The sequence below is a fragment of the Dromaius novaehollandiae genome, chromosome 15 (assembly GCF_036370855.1).
Source record: "Dromaius novaehollandiae isolate bDroNov1 chromosome 15, bDroNov1.hap1, whole genome shotgun sequence".
Taxonomy (NCBI): domain Eukaryota; kingdom Metazoa; phylum Chordata; class Aves; order Casuariiformes; family Dromaiidae; genus Dromaius; species Dromaius novaehollandiae.
Genome location: NC_088112.1, coordinates 620,025 through 641,465, shown reverse-complemented (window position 1 = coordinate 641,465; position 21,441 = coordinate 620,025). Strand labels below are relative to the sequence as shown.

At 57.3% G+C, this 21,441-nt stretch overlaps 3 protein-coding genes across 20 annotated transcripts in view; 1 reads left to right on the top strand and 2 right to left on the bottom strand.

Annotated features, from left to right (window-relative positions):
- Nucleotides 1-10,502, top strand: part of ANKHD1 (ankyrin repeat and KH domain containing 1) — a 126,278-nt gene extending 115,776 nt beyond the window's left edge. For 6 of the 17 annotated variants that reach the window (XM_064520708.1, XM_064520707.1, XM_064520713.1 and 3 more), the window contains 7 exons: nt 133-327; nt 1,406-1,657; nt 3,126-3,301; nt 4,874-5,038; nt 5,478-5,524; nt 9,884-10,057; nt 10,290-10,502. In XM_064520708.1, the coding sequence (XP_064376778.1) occupies nt 133-327; nt 1,406-1,657; nt 3,126-3,301; nt 4,874-5,038; nt 5,478-5,524; nt 9,884-10,037 (989 nt within the window). In that variant the 3' untranslated portion in view covers nt 10,038-10,057; nt 10,290-10,502. Of the gene's footprint in view, nt 1-132; nt 328-1,405; nt 1,658-3,125; nt 3,302-4,873; nt 5,039-5,477; nt 5,970-6,725; nt 7,207-9,883; nt 10,058-10,289 lie in introns of those variants that run through there. The other 11 variants (XM_064520716.1, XM_064520711.1, XM_064520705.1 and 8 more) reach the window with 10 other exon arrangements.
- Nucleotides 10,503-11,471: 969 nt separating this feature from the next.
- SRA1 (steroid receptor RNA activator 1) lies at nt 11,472-13,520 on the bottom strand. 2 transcript variants are annotated; one of them, XM_026105502.2, is made up of 5 exons: nt 13,430-13,520; nt 13,078-13,203; nt 12,329-12,540; nt 11,970-12,078; nt 11,472-11,863 (listed from the first exon to the last, which is right to left on the bottom strand). In XM_026105502.2, the coding sequence occupies exons 1-5, from the start codon at nt 13,452-13,454 to the stop codon at nt 11,670-11,672; spliced, it is 666 nt and encodes a 221-aa protein (XP_025961287.2). In that variant the 5' UTR covers nt 13,455-13,520; the 3' UTR covers nt 11,472-11,669. The 2 variants fall into 2 exon arrangements, with proteins under 2 accessions (XP_025961287.2, XP_064376788.1); XM_064520718.1 differs by lacking the exon at nt 13,078-13,203 and having other exon boundaries at nt 13,430-13,509.
- A 186-nt stretch (nt 13,521-13,706) lies between these two features.
- On the bottom strand, nt 13,707-20,385 carry APBB3 (amyloid beta precursor protein binding family B member 3). The gene is made up of 13 exons (XM_026105478.2): nt 20,301-20,385; nt 18,119-18,309; nt 17,672-17,748; nt 17,318-17,375; nt 16,964-17,110; nt 16,350-16,477; nt 16,153-16,158; nt 15,959-16,073; nt 15,589-15,676; nt 15,274-15,357; nt 14,964-15,079; nt 14,554-14,736; nt 13,707-14,113 (listed from the first exon to the last, which is right to left on the bottom strand). Exons 1-13 carry the CDS (start codon nt 20,347-20,349, stop codon nt 13,892-13,894), a joined length of 1,464 nt encoding a protein of 487 aa, XP_025961263.2. The 5' UTR covers nt 20,350-20,385; the 3' UTR covers nt 13,707-13,891.
- Nucleotides 20,386-21,441: the final 1,056 nt, after the last annotated feature.

The following is a 21,441-nucleotide window of genomic DNA, read 5'->3' as shown; positions in this document are numbered from 1 at the left end:
AAACAAACCTGCCATGTGCAGATACCTCTGAAGGTGATGAAATGCTTTAATTATTTGGAGCACTAGATCTCTCTGGTGCTTTGAAGCAGGTTCCCAAAGAGATATACTTAATCAAATTTATGTTTATTTCAGGCTTACCCTCTCTAGATCCATCCAACAGCTCTACAACTTCTTCTTCAGGTCCTTTGACAGGCTTTTCAGCAAACATACAAGGAGCACGGGTTTACCTTCAAGGGCCAGCGCCTGTTGGGACTCCCAGCTTTAACAGACAGCATTTTTCACCACATCCTTGGACAAGCGCAACAAATTCATGTAGGAACTTCATGGGTCTGTCTTAGTTATCTATAAATTCTTAGTTATTGTCTATAGTAGTTTTGTAACTTGAGAGGAAATACCCAGTGATGCACAAAATGTTTTTTTTCCAGTTGCTTTTAGCATCTGTGAGGATGACATGCAAATCCCAAAGCTTTGCTGTTTTGTTTTTCCATGTCAAATGCCACTAGTTCTGGTAGCATTACCAAGGGCATATTTGGGCAAAAATTCAGTCATCATAGGCTGTAAGAGGAGGGGTCATGAAGTTGTGGGGGAGCAGGAGGTGATTGTACCAAACTAAAATTCTCTTCTCTTCTAAATTGTATGACAGTAGGTGAAAATGACATGTTTGCCATGGATTGAAATTATACTTGACTTTTTTAATTGGAAATCTGGTTTAATGTTACCTAAAACGTTCCAAAATGTTAATGTATCATCCAAGCTAACAGTTGGGTTTTTCTCTTAATGGGAAGAAAATGGAAGTAGCTTTACAGAAAATATGGGCTTTTGATTCAGAATCTTCAGTGGAGAGACGTTTCATGTCATTCATGCAACTTCATTGCCACTCTAAGCTTAAGAACCAAAATGTTTAAATGGATGCCCAAAAGAAGTTCGATTTTTTCCTGAGGAGATTCATTGACACTTCTGAAGCTGGTGGAACTCACACACCTATGTTACACATGTGGCTTTGGGAAGCTGTCTTTAGTTTCTCTTCTGCTGGGAGCGGTGGATACGAAAAACAGGCTGCTTTGATATTTATGGTATTCTGGCTGGTGCTTCACATCTTACTGAAACTCTTCCATGTTTCTTATTCTTTCTTGTAATTATTTTAGATTTAATGTAATGTCAGGAGAATATCACAGGATTCTGATGGCTGAAAGCATTTGTGTTATAATGTTGATTTTAGAATTAAAATGAATGGAAATTCTGTGAAAGACTGAAGAATATTCAGGACAATGAATGTTCTGCCAAAAGAAGCCTAGCAAACCTTTTTACCATTTCCAATAAGATAATGTTGGGGGGAGGGAGGAGGTAGCATTTACATTGGCTAGCTTTGTATGTAATTAAGCAAGAGAAATATTCTTTTCACCAGGTGAATCTCCTATTCCATCAGTTTCCTCAGGATCATCTTCACCCCTTTCAGCTGCTTCTGCACCTTCTAACTTGGGCCAGCCAAAAACGGGTAACACAAATCAGGATCGAAAGGTACCCCCTCCCATCGGGACAGAAAGACTTGCCAGAATTCGACAGGGCGGATCTGTCACTCCAACTCCCTTAGGAACCAACTTTACAGCTCCCGTTGGTCATAGTGGTATCTGGTCTTTTGGAGTTAACAGTGTGTCTGGTAAGTCTGTATTGTACAGTCTGGGTTAGCATAAAGACACCATCAGGGCTTTGTGGAAACACTATATTTGAAAAGAAAGTTGGAGAGGGAAAGGGGGAGGAGGATTGAAATTCCAGACTCTGAAGTAAGTGCTAAAGCTTCATAATCACAAGAAAAGATAAAAACAAAATGTTCCTTGTGAATCAAGAAAAAAAAATCTGTAATCAACTTGCACATATGTCCTAAGAGGAAAAACAATGTACAAGTGATGTGAAAGCGTGTATCAGTGAAGGCATTGTTTTTTCTCTCTCCTAATGTAGATGGTTCTCACCCAGCCTAGATTATCTGCCAGAGTACACGTGCAAACCCTGAGAACACTTCAAATATTTCATATTAAGTCTTCTGAATGATAGGAAATTTTAGAGTAAACAACTTTTACCTCTTAAGGGAATCCTTCTCCAAGTCTGTGTTGCTTAAAAGGAACAGCTGTGTTCCTCCAAGTTTGTAGCTGTTACCCGTTAACATTTTAAAATGTTAGTTGTAAGCCCAGCTAATACATCCAAAAACACATAGTTGTGGATATTGATTTATACAGATCTCCTCATGACTCTTGGATAATACGGCTGTTTCAGTTTCAGGCAGCCCTGGTTGAAAAGAACATAACGTTGAAACAGCTGAAGTTTTACATTCAGTTTCCTGATAGTTTTGAGTTCCTGTGGAAAGGGGGAGGAGCTGCAGCATTTGAGTTGTAAATGGTTTCCATTTGTAGTTTTACAGGACCATTAAAACTTCTTTATTTGTTACATTTTTTCAGTGAAATCCTTCATGTTTTCTTTAACCTTAGTGTCTCCACATTGCTGTGTTTTTCAAGTGAAGCTTGTGCATGCTCACAGACAATGCTTTGGGGGTTTATTCAAGTTTAGCTCTGTTCTGTGGATGCCCGAAATTTGAAGTTACTAATAGTCTCCATAATCTCCACAGTTGCCTGGAGGATGAATGTGCATGTAGATGGCACATGCCTAGCTCTTCCAAACTTCCCTGGTTTTACTGGTCTCTCCCCCCCCCCCCTTTTCTTTTCTTTTTTGACTCTGCCACAAGTGTAACTCTTCCTTCTTGTGTTACTGTGGTGATAGTGGGTACATCAGAGAGGAGGACATGGGAGCTGGTGGGAAAGGAAGCGTGCATGTGTGTATGTGGCCAGCCTTACACGGAGCATGCCTTTTGCAGCTTCCCTATGAGAGGTGGTAACACTGCAGATAGGACTTGAGTGTTTCCTTTGGTAATGGGTTAGTAGCCTGAAGATTGCATCTGCTTTGCATAGGCTACAGGAGATTTGCCTTTGCTCAGAACCGAGCCCTAAGATGTTCTGCAGCGCTGTATGTATTTTCTGGGATTTCCTGGATTTGTGGAGGTGTTTAGTGCTGTTAAATTGTATTCCAGGGTATCTGTAATTAACTGTAATCAGCCAATTTCAATCTCTCCTTTCCAGAAGGCTTGTCAGGTTGGTCTCAGCCTGTAATGGGAAATCATCCAATGCATCAGCAATTGTCGGACCCAGGCACGTTTTCTCAACATCAGCCAATGGAGCGAGATGATTCTGGAATAGTGGCTCCCTCAAACATTTTCCACCAACCTATGCCAAATAGTTTTGTGGATTTTTCTAAAGTAAGTTATAGTGGGTTGGATTTTGGCTGTAAAAGAACCAAGGTCTTTGTTATGGAACCATAATTTGGGCAGTGTGGTAGAAGCCTCAGAAGAACTGGGTTCATGACACTTTTTTTTTTTTCTGAAGCAAACTGGGATCAGTTTGGCAAGTCATTGGTTCATTCAGATGTTTCGCGGTGCTAGTAGGTATGAGAAGCCTGTGGGGTTGGTGTTGAGGGACAGATTTATTCCACGTGCTAGGAGGACTGTATCCCATTTTGTTTATGCCTCTTCTACCCTTGCTGCTGCACCTAGTCCTGAAACTCCTTTCATCCTAGTGCTGTCCTGCTGACTAGAAGAGGTGTCCAAACCTAGAGGCCTGTTTAAACAAAACTAGAAGTTATAGGTTGCAGATGTCCTCTTGCCTAGTCACTGATACCTCCATCGTTCTCCACTGTTTGCTTTTGCAGAGGCTCAGTCACGTGGAAACATTGGTATCCCAAGGCTTGCTCTGCTCCTGAGGCTGACTGAACATTTAGTGCTTTCAGTGCAAATTATGCCTGTGAATACCTCATGCTTTTCTTAAGGATGGGGCAGGATGAGAGAACGGCTTGTAATTCTGTGCTTTATGTGTTAATATCGTAGCTTGAGGCAAAGCAATGCAGCCAAGCTATAATTGGCACAGCCTCCCTGGGAGGAAGGTCCAGGACTATGCACTCAACAGCACATCTTCTCACAGCATGTTTCAGAAGTAGCTGTAGCATGTGCTTTTGGGATCTTCTGAATTGCAGATCAACAGTCGTTTGAACGCAAGAGAGAAATCTCATAACTGCAGAAAGCTGCTCTGTAACTTGCCCTTTCTGAACTGGAAGAATATTTTAGATGGCTCTTAAGTAATTTGTAGAAAAATCTTCAGCTCAAAGAATCTTGTGGGCTCAAACCGTGTAAAGACTTTGAAGTGCAGACCCCTGGCTGCAGCTCGGAGCATGGTACAATTAGCATGGGCTGTGAAGGTGAGAAGAGGGAACGCTCATGTTATTTTGTAAGGCCTCCATGTCTGGCTTTATGGGGTCATCTGAAAGCGTGATGCAGAGGCTGCTGCATACTGATGAAGTGTCATATCAGGAACATGGGTAAACTGACTTGAGTCTCAGGCTTCAAAGAGTCTTTGTATTCCAGACTCTGCCTAGATGAACAGTGATGCCCCTTTTCCTCACAGTGCTGAGTTGTTTACCAGTGTGTGGACCTTGCATATGGATTTGACCTGCCTCTGTCATCTTGGCAGACGGAGTTTATGCTTGTGTGTCATCCGTTGCAACAAGAAGCCTGATAAAATGTCAATGCTAGTAAAGCTACTTTCTACATTGCTTTAAAAAACTCCAGATTGGATGTGGTGTGTTCTGTCCTTAGCATCGTTCCCTAGTGCTGTCCTTGCCTCTGTCCTAGCCCAGCACTGCAGAGGTAGATGTAATCTCTGAAAAGTGCTCTGGTGGTGGTGAGATGAAAGGTACTGCACCGCAGAAGCGTATGGTAATAAGGTCATTTTTCATAACCACTACCCTGTTCACTGATGGTCCTTTTTTGATCCTTTAGGGCCTACCGATTTCCATGTATGGCGGCGCTCTAATACCCTCACACCCTCAGCTAGCGGATGGCCCGGGAGGCCCTCTCTTCAATGGGCTCCATACTCCAGACCCAGCCTGGAACCCCATGATCAAAGTTGTCCAAAATTCAACAGAATGTACTGATGCTCAGCAGGTACCGTGGCTGCGTTTTTTCCACCTTTGCTTACGTGGGGCTTTTTACAGAGTTATACTTTATTTTGTTTTCCTTTTTTCTGGATAGGTGAAATTTTTTTCCACTCTTAGATACTAGAATTAAGATGGTTTGCATGACTTTTTTTTCCCCCTACAGTGTGCGTTTGTAAATATATGTGGCTTTCAGATAAATGACCAGAATTTCGAGAATGCTCAGCAGGGTACAAACTTTATTATAAGTGATAGGGTTTAGACGCGTACTTAGTATGGTACTGGTTGTCAGTCAAAACCTGGCTGGAGCTGAAGATAGCTCCCAGCCTTTTGACAATCTGATTATATCCTAGGGGGAGCCTTATGCTTGCCCCCTAGTGCTTAATTGCTCTGTTAAAGGAACCTTTATTTGTTTTTATAATAGACGTATTTTTTCCTTCTTGCTGTAGATTTGGCCTGGCACCTGGGCACCTCACATCGGAAACATGCATCTCAAGTACGTCAACTGATTTAAGGGGGTCTATCCTTTTTAGCCTTGTTTGGGAAACCTTATGACCTTGAAGAACCCTGGGGATTTTTTAATGTGCCTAACTAAGCAATTTTCTGTGGGCTGTAACAATGGAAACTTGATTGCCCGTTGTATAAGAACAAATTGATTTACCTATACAACTGATTCTGTTCTCCAGTTAGTTTAGCCATTTTGAACTTAAATCAGATGAAGCTAGTGCTTTTGGCTAAACACTGCTGAATGCTACTTGTATGCAGCAGAGAACTAGATGATTACATGATTTCAACCTTTTAGGGTGGTAAATACATGTATAATTGTTTACATACTTAAGAGGAAAAGTTGAGTAAATTTCATGTCGTATAGTGGCTCTACTTTATGTAGCCTGTATTAATGTGAAATATTTACCTGAATATTCAATAAAAGGCAAACAGTATTTATAGGTTGTGTGTGAGAATTTTGGAAGAGGATGCATATTGTCGTTGGTAGCTGCCATGTCCAGGGGTATACCTTTTTAGGATCACTTAATTAGCAAATGGATGCGGTTGGGGAAGGGGAGGAGGGTTTTGAGCTGCAGTCATCTGTGATACAAAGTTTGAGTGCTTCCCCCTGCCGGTTGTTACCCTTTTGTTTTCTGTGAGCATGATTGTGTGGATTTGGGGTTTTGTTTTGTTTTGTTTTTCTCTTCTGGATCAGTTCTACTTCTTTTAGCACCCTCTTTACAGGTGGGTTGCCTGAAATATCAGGTATTGTTCAGGGGCTGGAAATAAGGGCTGACTTGACACCTTGGCAACCAATGACGTCTTAATTTGCAGAAGGCAAAACCTGAGGTAGCTCCTAGATAAATGCAGGGTTGCTTCACCCGATTCTCTGTGACCAGCTGCCCAGAAGCAGATATTAGGAAAGCAGAGACCACTTCCCACCAGACAATAATGTAATGTGTTTTGATTTTTAAGCTTCGTGTAACCCTTTAAATCTGGTAAGAGCTTCGCAAGTCATTCCCATGAGGAAGAAAAACTTTTTTTGCATACCGTTTAAGACGCAGATTCACTGTCCACACAGGCAATACTGATTCCAGTATCGCTGTACCTTGGAAGCTTTCCACTTGTTGCATTAAGAGTACGCTTATTTCTACTTTTGCTCAGTGCTGCTGCAGTAACCACACTGAATATTTGGTCCATTTCTCAAGCAGGTAACTACAGTGCACAAAGTGTCCAATGTAATGGGCCGCTTTCGGTGGTCTCTCAGGCCAGAGAGCAGATGGAGACTTCCCCACCTTCCTTCCTTCCTCCTCCTGACCATTCCTTACATGCAACAGCAGAGTTTCCCCAAGAAAAGCGTGAGGAAGGAGCAGCCAAAAGAGAGGATTCAGTGATAACTTGCATGGAGTGAACTCTTGAAATAATGTAATGGCATGTGTTCTCTGTCCCAGTTACTTCTGAATATTCAGGAGTGCTGAAAATATGAAGTGCACAAGTAATATGAGAGTACCATAGGCAAATAAATCTCAGAAGCAATGCTGGATGTGTTCAGACATTCTACCTAGCATTCAACAAGGACATGCAAAAACCTGAACTTTTGCTCTTACTGCCATCCTGATAAATGCAAACGCTAAAGGAGAAACACTTGTGTTAACAGTAATTGTATTAAAGGCAAATGGTGAAGGAAACAAATGGTATTGTAATACAGTAGCTTTTGTGCGAACTAGGCGCTTGGTCTGGGGGTTGCCAGCATGAGTTGTCGTAGACGCAGTCTAACAGTGTTCTGCTTAGGAGCATGGGAACGGGACTGCGTTTCCAGTGTCTGGGCCAGGATGATGCCTGGCCTGGGAGTTAGCCTAGATATTGCATTGGCGAAGAGTGAAGACCGACGGTCTGCTCTAGCCGTCCGGATAGCTTGTGTTTGCCATCGGCCACTACCGAGAGTGGACTGGGGGAGACAAAAGGCTGACCGGGCTTCCCAAGCTGGCTTTGCGGTTGCTCCGGGAGGAGCGCGTTTGGAAAGGTGGACCCGTAGCGCTGCCCGGCTTGGTTCAGACGCGTAGCAGAGAGCGGGGGGAGATCTTTCCCGGTGCTGCTAGGGTGGAAGAGGGCTCGGAGAGCGGTGGTGCCCAAGCGCCAGGCCCCTTCTTGGGGGCGGGGAGGGAGAGCGGGGCCGTGGCGCCGGGGGCGGGGAGGCTCCGGGGGGGGGGGGGGCGGCCCGCCCGGCGCGCCCCGCCCCGGCCCGCACACGTGTCGGGCCCCGGCGCCCTGCACGGCTCGGCTCGGCTCCATGGCCGCGGTGGGCACCGCCACTTCTTCCTGCCCCATCCCGGGGGGCCGCGATCTGCCCTGCCCGGACGGCTACAGCTCCACTCCGGGCGGCACCCTCTACTCCACCACGCCGGGGGGTAAGGGCGGGAGGGCCCGACAGGGCGGCCCCTCGGGGGAGCGCGGTCGTGCCCGCGGGGCCCGGCCGGGTGGGAGCGGGGCCGGCGGCTGTGTGCGCTCTGCCGGCCCGGGAGAGCTGGTCCTGGCCGCGGGCCTCTGCGGGTAGCCCCGAGGGAAGGTGCCCTGGGCTCGCCCTGCCTGAGCTCTTCCCTTCCCACTCTTTGCTGCTGCCTGCGCCCCTCCGCCTCGGAGCAGAGGCCGCTCGGTGCTCGGAGGTGCAGCGGCAAGCTGCGCGGTGCTGACGCCCGGGCCTCCTGCTGCAGTACCGTGGCCTGGGCCCCCGGCAGTCCCCTCCCAGGCGGGTCCCTGGGGTGTGTTACTTCCTTAGCTGCTCGGGGCAGGTAAGGGAGCCTAAAGCTTTGTAGGGTGGCCTTACCAGGCGTGTACAGCTGCTGCAGAGGCCGTCACTGCCTTGTGCTGCGTCCTGGCCCAGGCCGAGACGGTGCCTGTTCCTTGGGCTGCATCGCTGGTGAGCGAGCTCCTGGCAATGCTGCCGCAGTGTCTGGATGCGGTCCTGCTCCCTCTCTGGGACAGGGCTGTGCTCGGCAGCGCGGCCATGCAGTCGCCCTGGTGCGGCTGGCCAGAGCTGGAGGGGTTGCTGGTGTCCCGCACAAAACTCTGCTTGGAGCAGAGCTCTCCAGCCCTGCGGGCAGGAACAGGCTGGTACGGCTCGCACCACGGGGTACCTCCAGCTCACTCCACCTCCCCTCTTGCAGCCCCCATCCAAACGCCTGGTTCAGCTACGGACGGATCCTCTCTTTCGACAGCTGCCCGCTCCTTGGAGCGGTGCTGTCCTGCACGCGTGAGCCGAGCAGGTTTCGGTTGGGCTGCAGGTGCCCACCCAGTGGGCGCTGGCCCCATTGTGTGCCCTTGATAAGGCCTATCTGGGGCCTGCGGGAGCCAGGCCAGGTGCTGGCACGGCCGCGGCGGGCGCCTGCGCGGGTTGTGTAACGTGTTTGTCATGTTGGGAAGGGCCCAGCCCATACAGGGAGTTCTGGGCAGGGCTAGTGCTGCGCCAGCTGCTGCCCTCAGCTGCTCCCTGCCTTTGGCAACCTGGTGCCGAAACACTGCTCTGCCCCCTCGGGACCCGGCCTGGCCTCCCACGGGGACAGCGGGGCCCCTCGCCGCCGTGGAGAGGAAGGGCTGGCCTTCGCGAAGGGGAGCGGAAGTGTGGTGCGGGCTGCTTCAGTCCCGGAGCTCGCCTCAGGCGCTCGTGTGCGGGGGGAGCCTGCGCGTGCCCTTCCCTGTGGCAGCAGCCGCCTCGGATGCTGGGGTGGGGGGTGCGGGGTTATGCCCAGAGCTGGCGCTCAGCACATCGCGTCCCGTCTAACCCGGCGCCTTCTCCCTTTGCGGGGAACGCAGGGGGGCCTTGCTCAGCTGAGCTGATGGGAGTGGTGCCCTCAGTCAGGCCTCCCCGTGAAGCTAACGGGGGGGGGGGCACACTGGGTCTCTGCTGTTGAAAGCTGAAGGGATCCACCCCAGAGCCTGCCGCACTGCAAAGCGCAGGCTCCTGGATGCTGGCATGCGCTGGGGACCTCAGCTGTGCCAGAGCCTGGGCAAGCCTGCCTGAAGTTCTGCAGGCAGCACAAAGGTGACTTGGGATTTTGGGCTTGCTAGCGCCACGAGGGCTGCCGTGGGGCATCCAGGCATTTCCCCCCGCCCATGCTGGGCCCCAGCAGGGCTCCAGGAGCTTTGGGAGGAAGGAACGATGCAGGGAACAGCTGCCATGCAGGATGGGTTTCACTCTGTCCTACAGGAAATCCTGCAATGGCTCCAAATGTAGCCACGATTCCCAGCCGCGGCTGAGTGCTGGGTCCGGCCCCTTGCCTCCCCCTGCTCTGGGCTCAGGCTCTGGCTGTGGCACTGGGGGAAGGGGGCTGCCAGGGGCCAATGGTGCCTGACTGCCCCCTGCTTTTGGCAGGTACCCGCATCATCTACGACCGCAAGTTCCTGCTGGAGTGCAAGAATTCACCCGTGGCCAGGACCCCTCCCTGCTGCCTGCCCCAGATCCCCGGTGTCACCTCCCCGGCCCAGCCCAGCCTCGTCAAGCTGGGGGAGCTCAAGGAGCAGAATGAGAGCGAAGAAACCATGCCAGGTGAGCAGCCCGGGCACTGCATCCCCTGCCCAAGCAGAGGAATAGCCCCATGCTACCTGAGGCATGGGGCTCCCACCTGGCCAAAAGAGCAAGGAGAGACCCTGGCTCAGCCCAATGTTCAACTTGGCCCAGTCTCAGTCTCCTGCCCCTGCAGCACTCTCTTTTCCTACGCATTTCCTTCAAGGCAGCCCCATCTTAACCCTGGCCCTGTCTTCCCTCCCTGCCCTTCCAGATCAAGACCAGTTTGAGATGGACATCTGAGTTCTCAGCTCCCCGTCTCCAGGCCATGGCTGGGCCTGTTCCTGGGCCTCGTGGAGGTGCTGGCACCATGACCGGCTGGCTGCAGCCCTCTCTGTGATGCTGGGGATGGACGCGTGACACCTCATGGGCGCTGGTGCGACTGCCTAGGGAGCTCACGCTTGATCAATAAACACCATGAAACCCCTGTGCTGGGCTGGTGGATCTCTGCATTGGGGCTCAGGTGGGCCCTTAGAGGTCTGGGGAGGGTGGTCAGCATGAGCCAGGCAGCCCCGGATGACCTTTCAGGGTGTACAGGATCTCTCCTTTGTGCGATGAGACCCTGCAAGGTGAACGCAGGACCCCCAGGGTCATAGATAGCAGTGCCGAGGCCTGCAGTACAGCTGATACCACTCCAGCAGCCTTGGAACTGTGTGGGCCTGAGCTGGAAGCAGCTGAATCTGCTGCCAGGCTTGGGATGCCACATGTCCTGCAGCCTGCCCCAGCTGCGGCTGTCACAGGGTTGTGCCAGCCATGGTCAAGGCAGGTGGATGAGGCCTTCCTGCAAGTGGAGGCTGGAGACACAGCAGTCTCCCTGCACCTGGGCTCACTAAGGACACAGCCTGGATCCCCACTGTCTTGGGGGTCAACAGGGTTTGAGTCTCCCAGGCCTCACACTTGGGTCTGAGCTGTGCCAGGGTGGTCAGGACCCCAGATGCTGAGAGTAAGGACAGGTGTTGCTGTGTGGGTAGAGCCAAGCTGCAGCAGCCCACATCAGGCTGCTCCAGCATGGCTGCATGTTGGCTTCCCCAGCCACCCCAAAACTTTTCTAGGGCCTGACTCCTTGCAGAGGAGCTACATAGCTGGCCTGCTGCTGTGGGTCTCCCCACCACTGCCAAAGACTTAGCTAGAGGGGCCCAGACTTTGCCAACCAACACAGCAGAAAAACTTGTCACTCTATCACAGCAGCTCTGCCTGGGCCTGGGTGATGCCGGAGGCACTGCTTCGTTGGGAACTGCTTCCGCTAATGAGCTGTGGGGCTGGGAACGCCCTACTGAGGTGAGAGCTCCTTGAGACCAGCCTGAAGCTGTTCTGGCCTCACCCAGCATCTCCAACCACTCACTGAAGAGACAGGACCCAGCCTGCCCCAGAGTACCAGGGCAGCCTGTAGCCAGGGACAGATTGGTGCTATTTATTAAACATCATGTAGTGAATCGCCACTAAAATATCACGGTGATTAAAATCCCCCTTTTCTGGGAGTGGATTAGGAGCAACGGGAGATGCCCAGACCACCTCAGGCACTGAGGCCCTTCTCCTGATGGTGGCCCTGAACACAGGCTGCACTGCCCACAGTCTGCAGCCCTGTTCTCAAGCATCAGGCAGCTTCCTGGTCAGGCAGGGTCTCAGTCTCATCATCCCTGGGTTCAGCCAGCTCCACAGTGGGCACGTTCCTCATCTCGGCGATCAGGCGCTTGACACCCACCAGCCACTGGCTCACCTCGTTCACATGGTCCACCATAAGTGAGCGGTGGATCTCATCAGCCGTGTCCCAGTGGCGCTGCTGCAGCTCTGCCGAGGAAAGAGAACCCATCGGTGGCTCCGTGTCAGCATCCCAGTGGGCACCATGTGCCCAATGGCCCAGGCTTGACCCAGATCCAGTCTCTGCACCCCTCACCTTGCACCAGGAGGCTCATCCTCTTCCTCACAGGGGCTGACAGCTTCCCCTGAGCCCATGTGTCCCTGAGCACCGTCAGCCGCCGCCCGATGTCATCACACACTTGTTTCTGGAAGCACCGACAAGAGCTGGAGTGAGCACCTGCTCCATGGAGCCTCTGGGCAGCCTTCTGGGCAGGGGTGGCTCTCCCAGCCCCAGAGCTCTCCTGGGAACCAGCAGCCCCTGCTTGGCCCCCCTCTGGCTGCTGAATCTCCCTGCTCCCTAGTACAGGACAGCAGCACTGTGTTGTAAGAGCAGCCACTGCTGGGTGAAATGAGCCTTGGGCCAGGAGGTAGAGGAGCAAGCACTGAAGGCCTCACCTGCACTGTGGGCCGGCAGGCATCTAGGGCTTCCCTCAGGGGGATGAGGACAGCATCTGCCAGCACACTGCAGTCCTCTGAGGGTTCCTCTACAGTCCACCTCGCGCTTTCTGTCCGGAGGGCAGGGTTGACAGGCCCAAGCGGGGGTGGCCCCAACGATTTGGGGGAAAGGGTTGTGGAAGCAGCCGGGGCACTGGTGTCTGGAGGAGTGCCTGGAGGGAACACACACTGGTGCGGAGAGCAGTCAGCCCAGCGCGCCCAGCCCCAGTGGCAGGAACGCCCAGCCTGGTGCAGAGAACTGCACATTCGCCACCCCCACGAGATGTGCCAAACGGGGAGGGGAGGATCTCAGACCCCCAGCACCCCCTAGCTTCATTGCCCCTCTGGCTCTCAGGGCTGGTACTAGGTCCTTCCTGCACAGCTGGGCTAGCGTTGCCTGGTCTCTCCGTGCTCTGAGGGGCTGCAGGAAAGGGACGGTGCCACCAGCCCCATTCTCTAGAACCAGCATGCGATGCTGATCGAGCACAGAGGGGCGACGCAACAGCCAGGCTAGGCCAGGCCGCGGCTCCTGCTGGCTCCGAGCAGGGCGACGGACCCAAAAACACGGAGGAGAGGAGAGGCCCCCGCCGGGCCGCGGCTCTGGCCCCAGCAGAGGTCGGTACGGGGGCCCTGCCTCTCCTCGCCGTCAGCCTCGGCTCCGCGGGGGCTGCAGCGCGGCCCGGGCAGCGGGGCTGTGCGGGTGCTCTGACCTGGGGGGGCTCCCTGGGCGGGGGCAGGCGCCCGGCGGGTGAGTGGCGCTCGCTTGGGGCCGCCGGCCTGTGTCTGCAGCCCGTAGGAGAACTGCGGCGGGTCGTTCCAGCCACGCGCCTTGTTCCCTGCCGGGGCAAAGGGAGGCAGTGAGAGCCGGGGCGGCGCCCCCCGTCCCCCCCCGCCCCCGGGCTGCTCGGGGTCCCCCGGCCCCGCGGGGCTCTCCCCGCCCCCCCGGGACAGCGGGGCTCCCCGCCACCCCTCGCGCCGCAGCCCCGCCGCGCACGGCCCCGCGCGCTCCCACACCGGAAGTGCGTCCCACCCCCACTCCGTTCTCGCCGCGCGGCCCCTCACCCGGTTTCACGTACAGCTCCGCCATGCTCTCACGTCACGCGCCCGGCCCCGCCCCTTCCGCTCGGCGGCGGGGGCGGCCAGGAGGCGGGGAGCGGCGCCAGGGCCCGCGCGGGGCGGGGCGGGGCGGGGCCTGCGACACCCCCCCCCGCGCCGAGGAGGCGGGGCCTGCGCGGGGCGGTGCTGGGGGGCGGTGGAGCGCGGCGGGGGGCGGCGGCGCGCTGCCGCAGGCGGGGGGGGCCGGCGGGCGGCGCGAAGCAGAGGCGGGGCGGCTGCATGGTCGTGTTTTATTGAGAAATGGTCGGCTACGAAAGTGTCGCTGAGGTAGACTCCGGGCGGGGGCCGGGCCCGCTCCGCGGGGCCCCCCGCGGCGCCGGCAGGGCCCCGCGGCCGCGCCGGGCCCCTCGTGCGGCGGCGCTGGGTGAGATGGCGCCCGCGGTGTGGCTGCGCCGGGGCCGCCCGCCCCTAGGGCGTGTGGAGCAGCGAGTGCTTCTGGCGGAAGGACTCCAGGAAGGAGAAGACGCCGCGCTTGCGGGGCCCCGGCCCGCCGCCGCCGCTCGCCTTGGGCAGCCCCGGGACGAAGGCGCTGCCCGCGGCGTCCCCCGCGGCCGCCGGCCCGGCCCGCGCCGCTGCGCCCTTCGCTTTGGCCCGCGGCGCCGCCGCCACCAGGCACTTCTGGTACTGCACCTGCGGGAGGCGACGCGCGGCGTGGCCCGGCCGCGAGGCACCCGCGACGGCGGCGGGGGGACCCGCCATGGCGGGGCATGGGGACAGGCACGGCAGCGGGGCCGTGTGGGAGCCCGCGACAGGGGGACGTGGGGACAGGCACGGCAGTGGGGCGGCGGGGTGACCCATGACGGTGGGATGTGGGGACCCGCAACAGCAGGACGTGGGGACAGGCATGGCAGTGGGGCCGTGGGGGGACCCACGATGGCAGGATGTGGGGACAGACCCGGCAGCAGTGGCAGGGCCGCAAGGCCGGCCGTGTCATGGCCGGGCTTGGGGACCAGCCCCTTTACGCCCTGCGGGGGGCTGAGCCGCTGCCCCCCTGCAGAGCCCCCAGGCTGTCTGGCTCCGTCCCCGACCCGGGTGAGCCCTCCATGGGGGCACCCCGGGGCCCCGCTCACCATGCAGGCTGCCTGCACCGCCTCCGAGATGGTGCCGGCATCGGGCTCACACCAGAACGCCGTGCACTGGAAGCGCTGTCCCATGTCCACGATGAGGGCGAAGGTGTGTGCGTCCCTGCCCACCCCGATGAAGGTCACGTACCGAACCTGGCACTCCCAGATGTGAGTCGCCTCCTCTTCCTCCTGCCGGGGATGAGCCCGTGTGTCGGGTGCCAAAGCCACGCCGGAGTTTGGTACCTGGCACCATGCCACCAGGCCGGATGACCACTCCGAGGCAGCTCAGCCACCCCAGGCCAGTCCCTCCCCAGTGGGATGTGTCCTCCCACCCTGGTGGCAGCAGGGTTCCTTCACTGGCCCCAGCAGCTGGTGCCCTTTGGACCCCCAGGGCCCCCTGCTGATGTTGGCCCCACCTGCGCTGGGTGCACCCTCATGGCCGTGTCGGACACGCTGATGAGGGAGGGCGTCCAGCGCTCCCGCCCGGGGCCTCTTGTCAGCTTCTCGATGGCCTCGTTCAGCACATCCATCCCTGGGGGCAAGATGTGGCGCTGGCGGTCACAGGGGGGACAGGGTGCCGCACAGGGTGCTGCTGGGTGGCGGGGGGTACTGAGGCCCCACGGGCAGGACCCCTTGTGCTCCAGGGCATGGCCCAGCCACGCAGCTGTCCCTTAGCCTCCTCAGCAAGGGGACATCTTCAGCCACCATGCAGGCAACGACACTTACCCATGGCCCTGGGCACAGGCAGGCTGCCGATGTACAGTGCCTCGTACTTCTGGACTGACTGTCTCACAGCATCCAGGATATCCACTGACAAGGCAGGAGAGGTGCATGGGACCCCTGCACACGCAGGCCCATGGTCCCCGAAGCCCCCAAGGATGCATCCAGGCAGGACAAGGGGCTTCAGCGGCCATGTGCAGCACAGCCCCACTGCACCTGGGCCTCTCTTTGCGCTGGGGCGGCAGCACGCAGGGCTGGGGACGTGGGGAGTGTGGCGGACGGCCCTCGCAGGGGGTCACCAGGGTGCCCGTGGGACGGTACCTTGCAGCGGCAGGTCATCAGGGGAGAGGGGCTCCAAGCTGATGGCACGTGGGAGCCTGCTGCTTGCCACTGCTCGCTCAGCCATGATCTGCAAAGGACAGCATCATATGGGGCCCCGTACTTTCAGGGGTGCCCTGGCTGGGTGGCGGGGGCATCCAGGCACCCCTCAGCCCCTTGTTAGTGGAGGGTGGGCAGCATGCTGAGGAGGGAAACTGAGGTGTGTGCTGGCTGGCAGAGCCCTGTGACCCCCCACCCCCCCCCAAAACCACGGGGTCGTGTGCAGATACATCCCCATGAGCTCCACCACTCCGTCTGCCTGGGCTGCGGGTGGGCTCAGCCCAGCTGTGACCCACAGACCCTGGCACCCCACCTTGGAGCACATTTCATGCAGTGCCTTGGCGATGCCCTTGGCAGGCACATTGCAGTGGAAGACGTGACACTTGAGCACGCAGGTATCCTTGTCACTGGCCACGAACGCAAAGTCCCTGCAAGGTCAAGGGCAGGTGAGGGAGGGCCTCAGGGAGGCAACTCCTGGCATGGCCCTCTTGCCCCACACCACCTTACCTGTCCCTGCATCCACCATGGCAGTCAGGAGAGAGGAGAGCAGACAGGTTACTGCGTGGGTCCCACCATCCCAAGCAGGCAGAGCCAGGGCTGCCAGAGTCCCCTGGGTGCCAGGCCATGGCTCCCAGGTGCAGGGGCACCCCATAACCCATGGGCTGTGCTGCTGCCCACCATGGAGGGGCCCCTGCCCCCGGCACCTGCCATTGTTGCAGCCAACACCCCAGACGCGGATGTTGAGGATGGGCTGGCAGTGGATGAGGCTGTGGTCCAGGGGGTCCACCAGGCTCATGGTGTCCTTCTTCAGCATCATCACCAGGTTCTGACCCTGTGGGGAGCCGGGGGTACCCTCAGCCTGGTTGCAGGTTAGTCCCAGCCACCCCACTAGCCCCACACCTGGGCACCCTGGCACTGGTCTTGTGTGCAGGGACAGCCCCATCCACCCAGCCTGTTTTCACCTGGGCACCTCCCACCATGGTCCCGAAGTGTGGTGACAGCCCTGTCCACCTGGCCTGGCCCACACAGGGGCACCCCTGATACAGTCCCCATGTGTGGAGACAGCCCCCTCCCCCACCCCAGGCACTTAACAGCAATGTCCCCTTGTGCAGGGAAAGCCCCAACAGCCTGGCCTGCCCCACATCTGAGCACTGCTGTCTTTGACCCTGTGTGGGGAGACAGCTGGCTCTACCAGTGGCTCTGGTCCATGAGCTCCCCAGGCCTGGTTCCCATATGCGAGGACAGCCAGCTGCAGCAGTGCTGGCCCCTGGCCACAGCTGTGGGAGCCCCCCCCAGCAGCACCGTCCCTGTCCCTCACCTCACTCCGGCTGCCTGCAGAGCCCTGACCCTGGCTCTTGCTGTTGGAGAGCTGCTGGATGCAGTTGTTGACGGCGATGCTGCTCTTACCAGGTGCCAGGTCCTCCTCAGGGATCTCAACCCAGCCCAGCGAGCGCACGGCGAAGCACTGAGCAGGGACACAGGAGGTTTGTGTGCCAGGCCATCATGACCATCACTGCCCTCACCCCCATCCCTGCGCCTGCCAGCTGCTGCGTGCTCCGTGCTGCCCTCCATCCCTCCACGTGATGCCTCAGTGCCACTCCTCCAGGTGCTCTGAGACAGGGGCAGGAGCCTCCCAGGCTGTGTGCCAGGAACCCCCCACCAGATGCAGTACCTTGGAGCTGGGCTCGGTGGTGTGCTGGAAGTCATCTCCATGCCAGGGCAGTGAGGTCCTGCAAAGGGATGGGGCGGTGAGGTGTGCAAGACTTCCGCTCAGCAGTACTGCCCCTGGGCACCAGTGCCCTGAGAAGTGCCAGGATGCCCTGGCATCATAGCAGGAGGCCATGCTACAAGCTGGGGAGCATCCCATGAGAGTGCCCAGCTCGGTTTGGCTGACTGCAATCTGTGTGGCTGCTCTGGGGGAGGACGCTAAGGACCAGCACCCAGCGGTGGGCAAAAAGGTGCCCACTGCATGGTGCCCCAAAGTCCCCACTGGCCCCATGTTGGCAGAGTGTGTGGATAACCCTACCTCCTGGACAGCGAAGCCATAGGGCTGGGAATGGGCCTGTCCTTCAAGGGGTGATTCACCGTGGAGGCCTGGCGGTCCTGGGAGAAAGAAGGGGATGAGGGCAGCGAGAAGGGTTGTTGGAGGGAGCACATATCCACAGGGGCCTTGGCATGTGGCCTTCCCTCCAGGAGAGCAAAGCCTTAACCCAGGGGGACCTCAAGAAGTGCCAGGATAGGGCCTCCCAGAGTTCCGCAGGGAGTTAATCCCAGCCAGGAAAGGGCTGAGGAGGCCCTTGGGGTGATGGAGACAGTCCCATTCCAAGGGGAGGCTGGACTAGAGACACCCAGTGGTCCTTCACTAGCCCCTTTGTGGTGGGCTCCTACCAGCCTTGGGCTAGCTGCTCTGGGCTGCTCATCCCTGGTGAGGGGATCCAACACTAGCCCTCACTCCCCTGCCCACATGCCCTACCATTTCCTGGAGCATCTCCTCTCCATCAGGCTCCAGGCTCCTGCCTGGGCCAGCGGTGCATGCTGGGTGCTGCCACTGTGTTGTGCCGGTGGGCACATGCCAATAGTAAGTGCCCAGAGAATCACGGATTTTCCTCCAGCCTGAGGGGAGGTCAGGGTCCGTCTCCAGGCTCTGGTCACTCCAGAGGTTGTCTAGGCAGAAGAAGAGTGTGAGATGGGGTAAAAGTTCTTACAGCTGCTTTCAGCTGCAAGAAGGCCTGAGAAGCAAGAGGCTTCAGGCAGCAGAAAGCTGTGGCTGCTGCTGGGGTAGAATACGGTGCCCCAGTGCAGAGCTGGGCATGTGGCTGAGAAGAAAATTTCTCAACGGGAAGCCCTCGAGAGGTGCCAGAGAGGCTGCAGTAGCAGGGCCCAGTCCTGTGGGAGCTCAGCTCAGCCCAGCCCTGTCTGGCCTCATTGCCCATGGAGCAGAGTGTGGATGGCAACCCCCTTGCCCCAAGAAGAGCCTTCCTCCTGCCATCAACCAAAGCACAGGGCACCCTTTGTAGGGGGTGCTTGGCAAGCTCAGAGCTGTCTGGAAGCCATGCCCCTCGGTCATGGGAGAGATGTGCCACTGTCAGGATCAGACCCAGGGGCAGCAATGGCCTAATACCTTGCTCTACCCACTAGATAATGCTCCCTCTCTAGGTTAGTGGTGGTGCAGACCCCAGGAGTCCTGGCACCGTGACCAATGCAGGCAGTTGGCTTACTGCAGCAGGAGGGAGGGGGTGACTCCAGCATGGGCACAGGCCAGTGACCAGAGGAGAAGGCACAGTGCAGAGGCACCCTGGCAGGGCACAGGGCTGCCAGGCCAGAGATCTCACTGCCAGCATGCATTCACCAGCCCTCTGCCAACACCCTCAGGTGCCCAAGCTTGGCTTCTACTCAACTTTGCTACGGGAAAGGATTGGTGATGGACCCCTGGAAGGGAGAAAGCACCCTCGGAGGGCTGCAGGGAGGGAGGGACAGATTAACCCCCCTCCTCCCCACAACCCCAAGCCCAAGTGAAGTCGAAGAAATGGCTCCGTGGTGCAGAACTGTAACAAGATCTGCTTCTGGGAATACAGCTAAAAATACTCAGAGGTCGGCATGCCTCTTCTGGGTGCTTATCCCATTGAGCTGTGCTGCTGAGAGGGACAGACGGTGGGTAATCAATCAATGCCAGTGATGAGCCATACTCTGCTTCCCATGCTCTGCTGGTCCCCAGACCTGCTCACACAGTAGGTGGGCCCAGCCATGGCACAGCACAATGCCGCAGCCTCCTGCCCCACATCTGCTCTCAGAGTCCTGTCCACAGAGCAAGGGGGTGGCCCTGCTCGATTCAGGGTGTGGGTGAGTGTCCCTCCCCTACAGTCACTGGGTCCTGCTGATACCTTTGTACTGGGCACCAAGGGGATGCAGAGAAGTGGGAGGAAAATGAAGGTGCAGACAGTGAAGGTCTGGAGCCAGAGGTGTCCACTGCAGGTGCCCACTGCAGGCAGGCACCAAGAAAGCAGAGAGCCTGTCAGCCCATGGCCAAGCTAAACACCCCAGCCCTCAGGCCCCTGTCTCTGCCCATCTTGCCAGGGCCCAGCTGGTCTTCCCAGGCCTTGTGGTACGTCCTGCCCCGCAGCTGGCAACACACAGCCCTGCGCTGGTAGGGGCTGGGGCAGAAAGTGCCTTCCCTGCCCTTGAGAGGGCCTGTGGGGCAGATGCCCTGAAGCCCCAGCCCTCCCCCGCGCAGGTACCAGGCCAGGGCCTGCTGCCCCACGCGGGGGGAGGCCAGCGCTGGCGGAAGAGGGGGTCGGCGGCCCCTGCCTCTTGGGCCCAGCGCCGCGGGCCCAGCGCAGCCCCCGGCCCGGCTGCCCCGCCCGCAGCGCCCGCAGGGCCGGGCAGGAGCGCGGGGGGCCCGGGCCGCTCCCGCGGGCCTCGCCCGTTCAGCACCGCGGAGAGCGGCGGCGCCGCGCCCGCCCGGCCGGGTCTCCCCGGGCCGCCCAGCCCAGGCCCCCCGGGCGCGCACGCAGCCCGCCCCGGCCCCGGCGGCCCCAGCAACGATCCCCGCGAGCGCGGCCCGCCGCCCCGGAGCCCCCGCAGCGGGCACGGCTCCCGGCACCCCCCGTCGCCGCCCCTCCGGCAGCCGCGGCCCCCCCGCAGCCCGGCCCCACTACCGTCGCAGTTGACCAGGATGATGGCCAGCATGTAGTCCTTGCCCAGCATGGCCCCGGTGCGGGCCCGCCTCGGCCCGCCGCTCCCGGGAGGCGCGGCCCGAGCGGCGGCTGCGGTGGGGGCGGGCGGCAGAGGCGGGGCGGAAGCGGCAGCGGGGGCGGAGGGGAGAAACCAGAGTGCAGACTCTGTGTGTGTGTGTGTGTGTGTGTGTGTGTGTGTGTGTGTGTGTGTGTGTGTGTGTGTGTGTGTGTGTTTAGGAATGGCAGCACGAGAAGGTTGTATTTGGATGCAGGAAGGGTGCAGTTGGATGCGAGTGCGGACCTGGGGAGGTTGTTTGGATGCAGAGGATATCTGAGCTCAAGAAAGAGGTATTTGGGTACAGGTCGTGGGGCATTCGGGTGTAAGAGAGGGGTATTTGGATGCAGGAGGGGGTATCTGGGTGCAGGAGGTGGTATTTGGATGTGGGAGGGATATATCTGGGTGTGGGATGGGTATGACAGGGGCATTAGGGCATGGGAGGGGGATAGTTGGGTGCAGGGAGATGGTACTTGGGAATGGGAAGGGGGTATTTGGATATGTGAGGGGATTACTTCTGTCTTGAAGGGGGCATCTTTAAGTGCAGGGAAGGGTATATTAGAGTGTGGGAAGGGTATCTGGGGGCAGAAAATGGGGTATTTGAGTACAGTAGTGGGTTCAGATCAGCTGTATTTCCTTCCATGTGCCCTTAGGTTAGCTCCTTTCCCCTCCATGCACCCTTAGGTTTCCTCCATTTCCCTCCATTTTCGCACAGATCACCCTTATTCCTCTCTATCCACACTTATTCTGGTTTCATTCTCTTTCTTGCATGCTCAGGTTCTCTCCATTTCCCTCTGCCTGCAATCCAATCTCCTTGAGACATTACTGAAGGCACCTAAATGTGAGTGCCAGTCATCTCCTTTTCACCACAGGTCAGGAACTTTACATCTCTAATTTGAGACTTCTGTTTTCCTTGCCATGCTGCAAGCTGATGATCCTGAATGTTGCTCAATACTTCGGGATGGAAGCTCCAGAGAGATTTGTTATTGCATATCTCAGCTCTCCCCCTGCCTTGGATCCTTCCATGTCCCCCCCATAGACAAAGCCATGTGGGCCTGGTGACATCTT

Excerpts from the sequence above, each read along its gene's own strand:
- APBB3 (XM_026105478.2), bottom strand. The coding sequence starts at position 20,349 with ATGCTGGGCAAGGACTACATGCTGGCCATCATCCTGGTCAACTGCGAC. Across the intron at positions 17,376-17,671 it reads ATGGCTTCGCTGTCCAGGAG|GACCTCACTGCCCTGGCATG; the intron begins GTAGGGTTATCC and ends ATCCCTTTGCAG. Across the intron at positions 17,111-17,317 it reads CCACCGAGCCCAGCTCCAAG|TGCTTCGCCGTGCGCTCGCT; the intron begins GTACTGCATCTG and ends GTCCCTGCTCAG.
- SRA1 (XM_026105502.2), bottom strand. The coding sequence starts at position 13,454 with ATGGCGGAGCTGTACGTGAAACCGG. Across the intron at positions 13,204-13,429 it reads GGAGCTGTACGTGAAACCGG|GGAACAAGGCGCGTGGCTGG; the intron begins GTGAGGGGCCGC and ends TTGCCCCGGCAG. Across the intron at positions 12,541-13,077 it reads CGCCCAGGGAGCCCCCCCAG|GCACTCCTCCAGACACCAGT; the intron begins GTCAGAGCACCC and ends TGTTCCCTCCAG.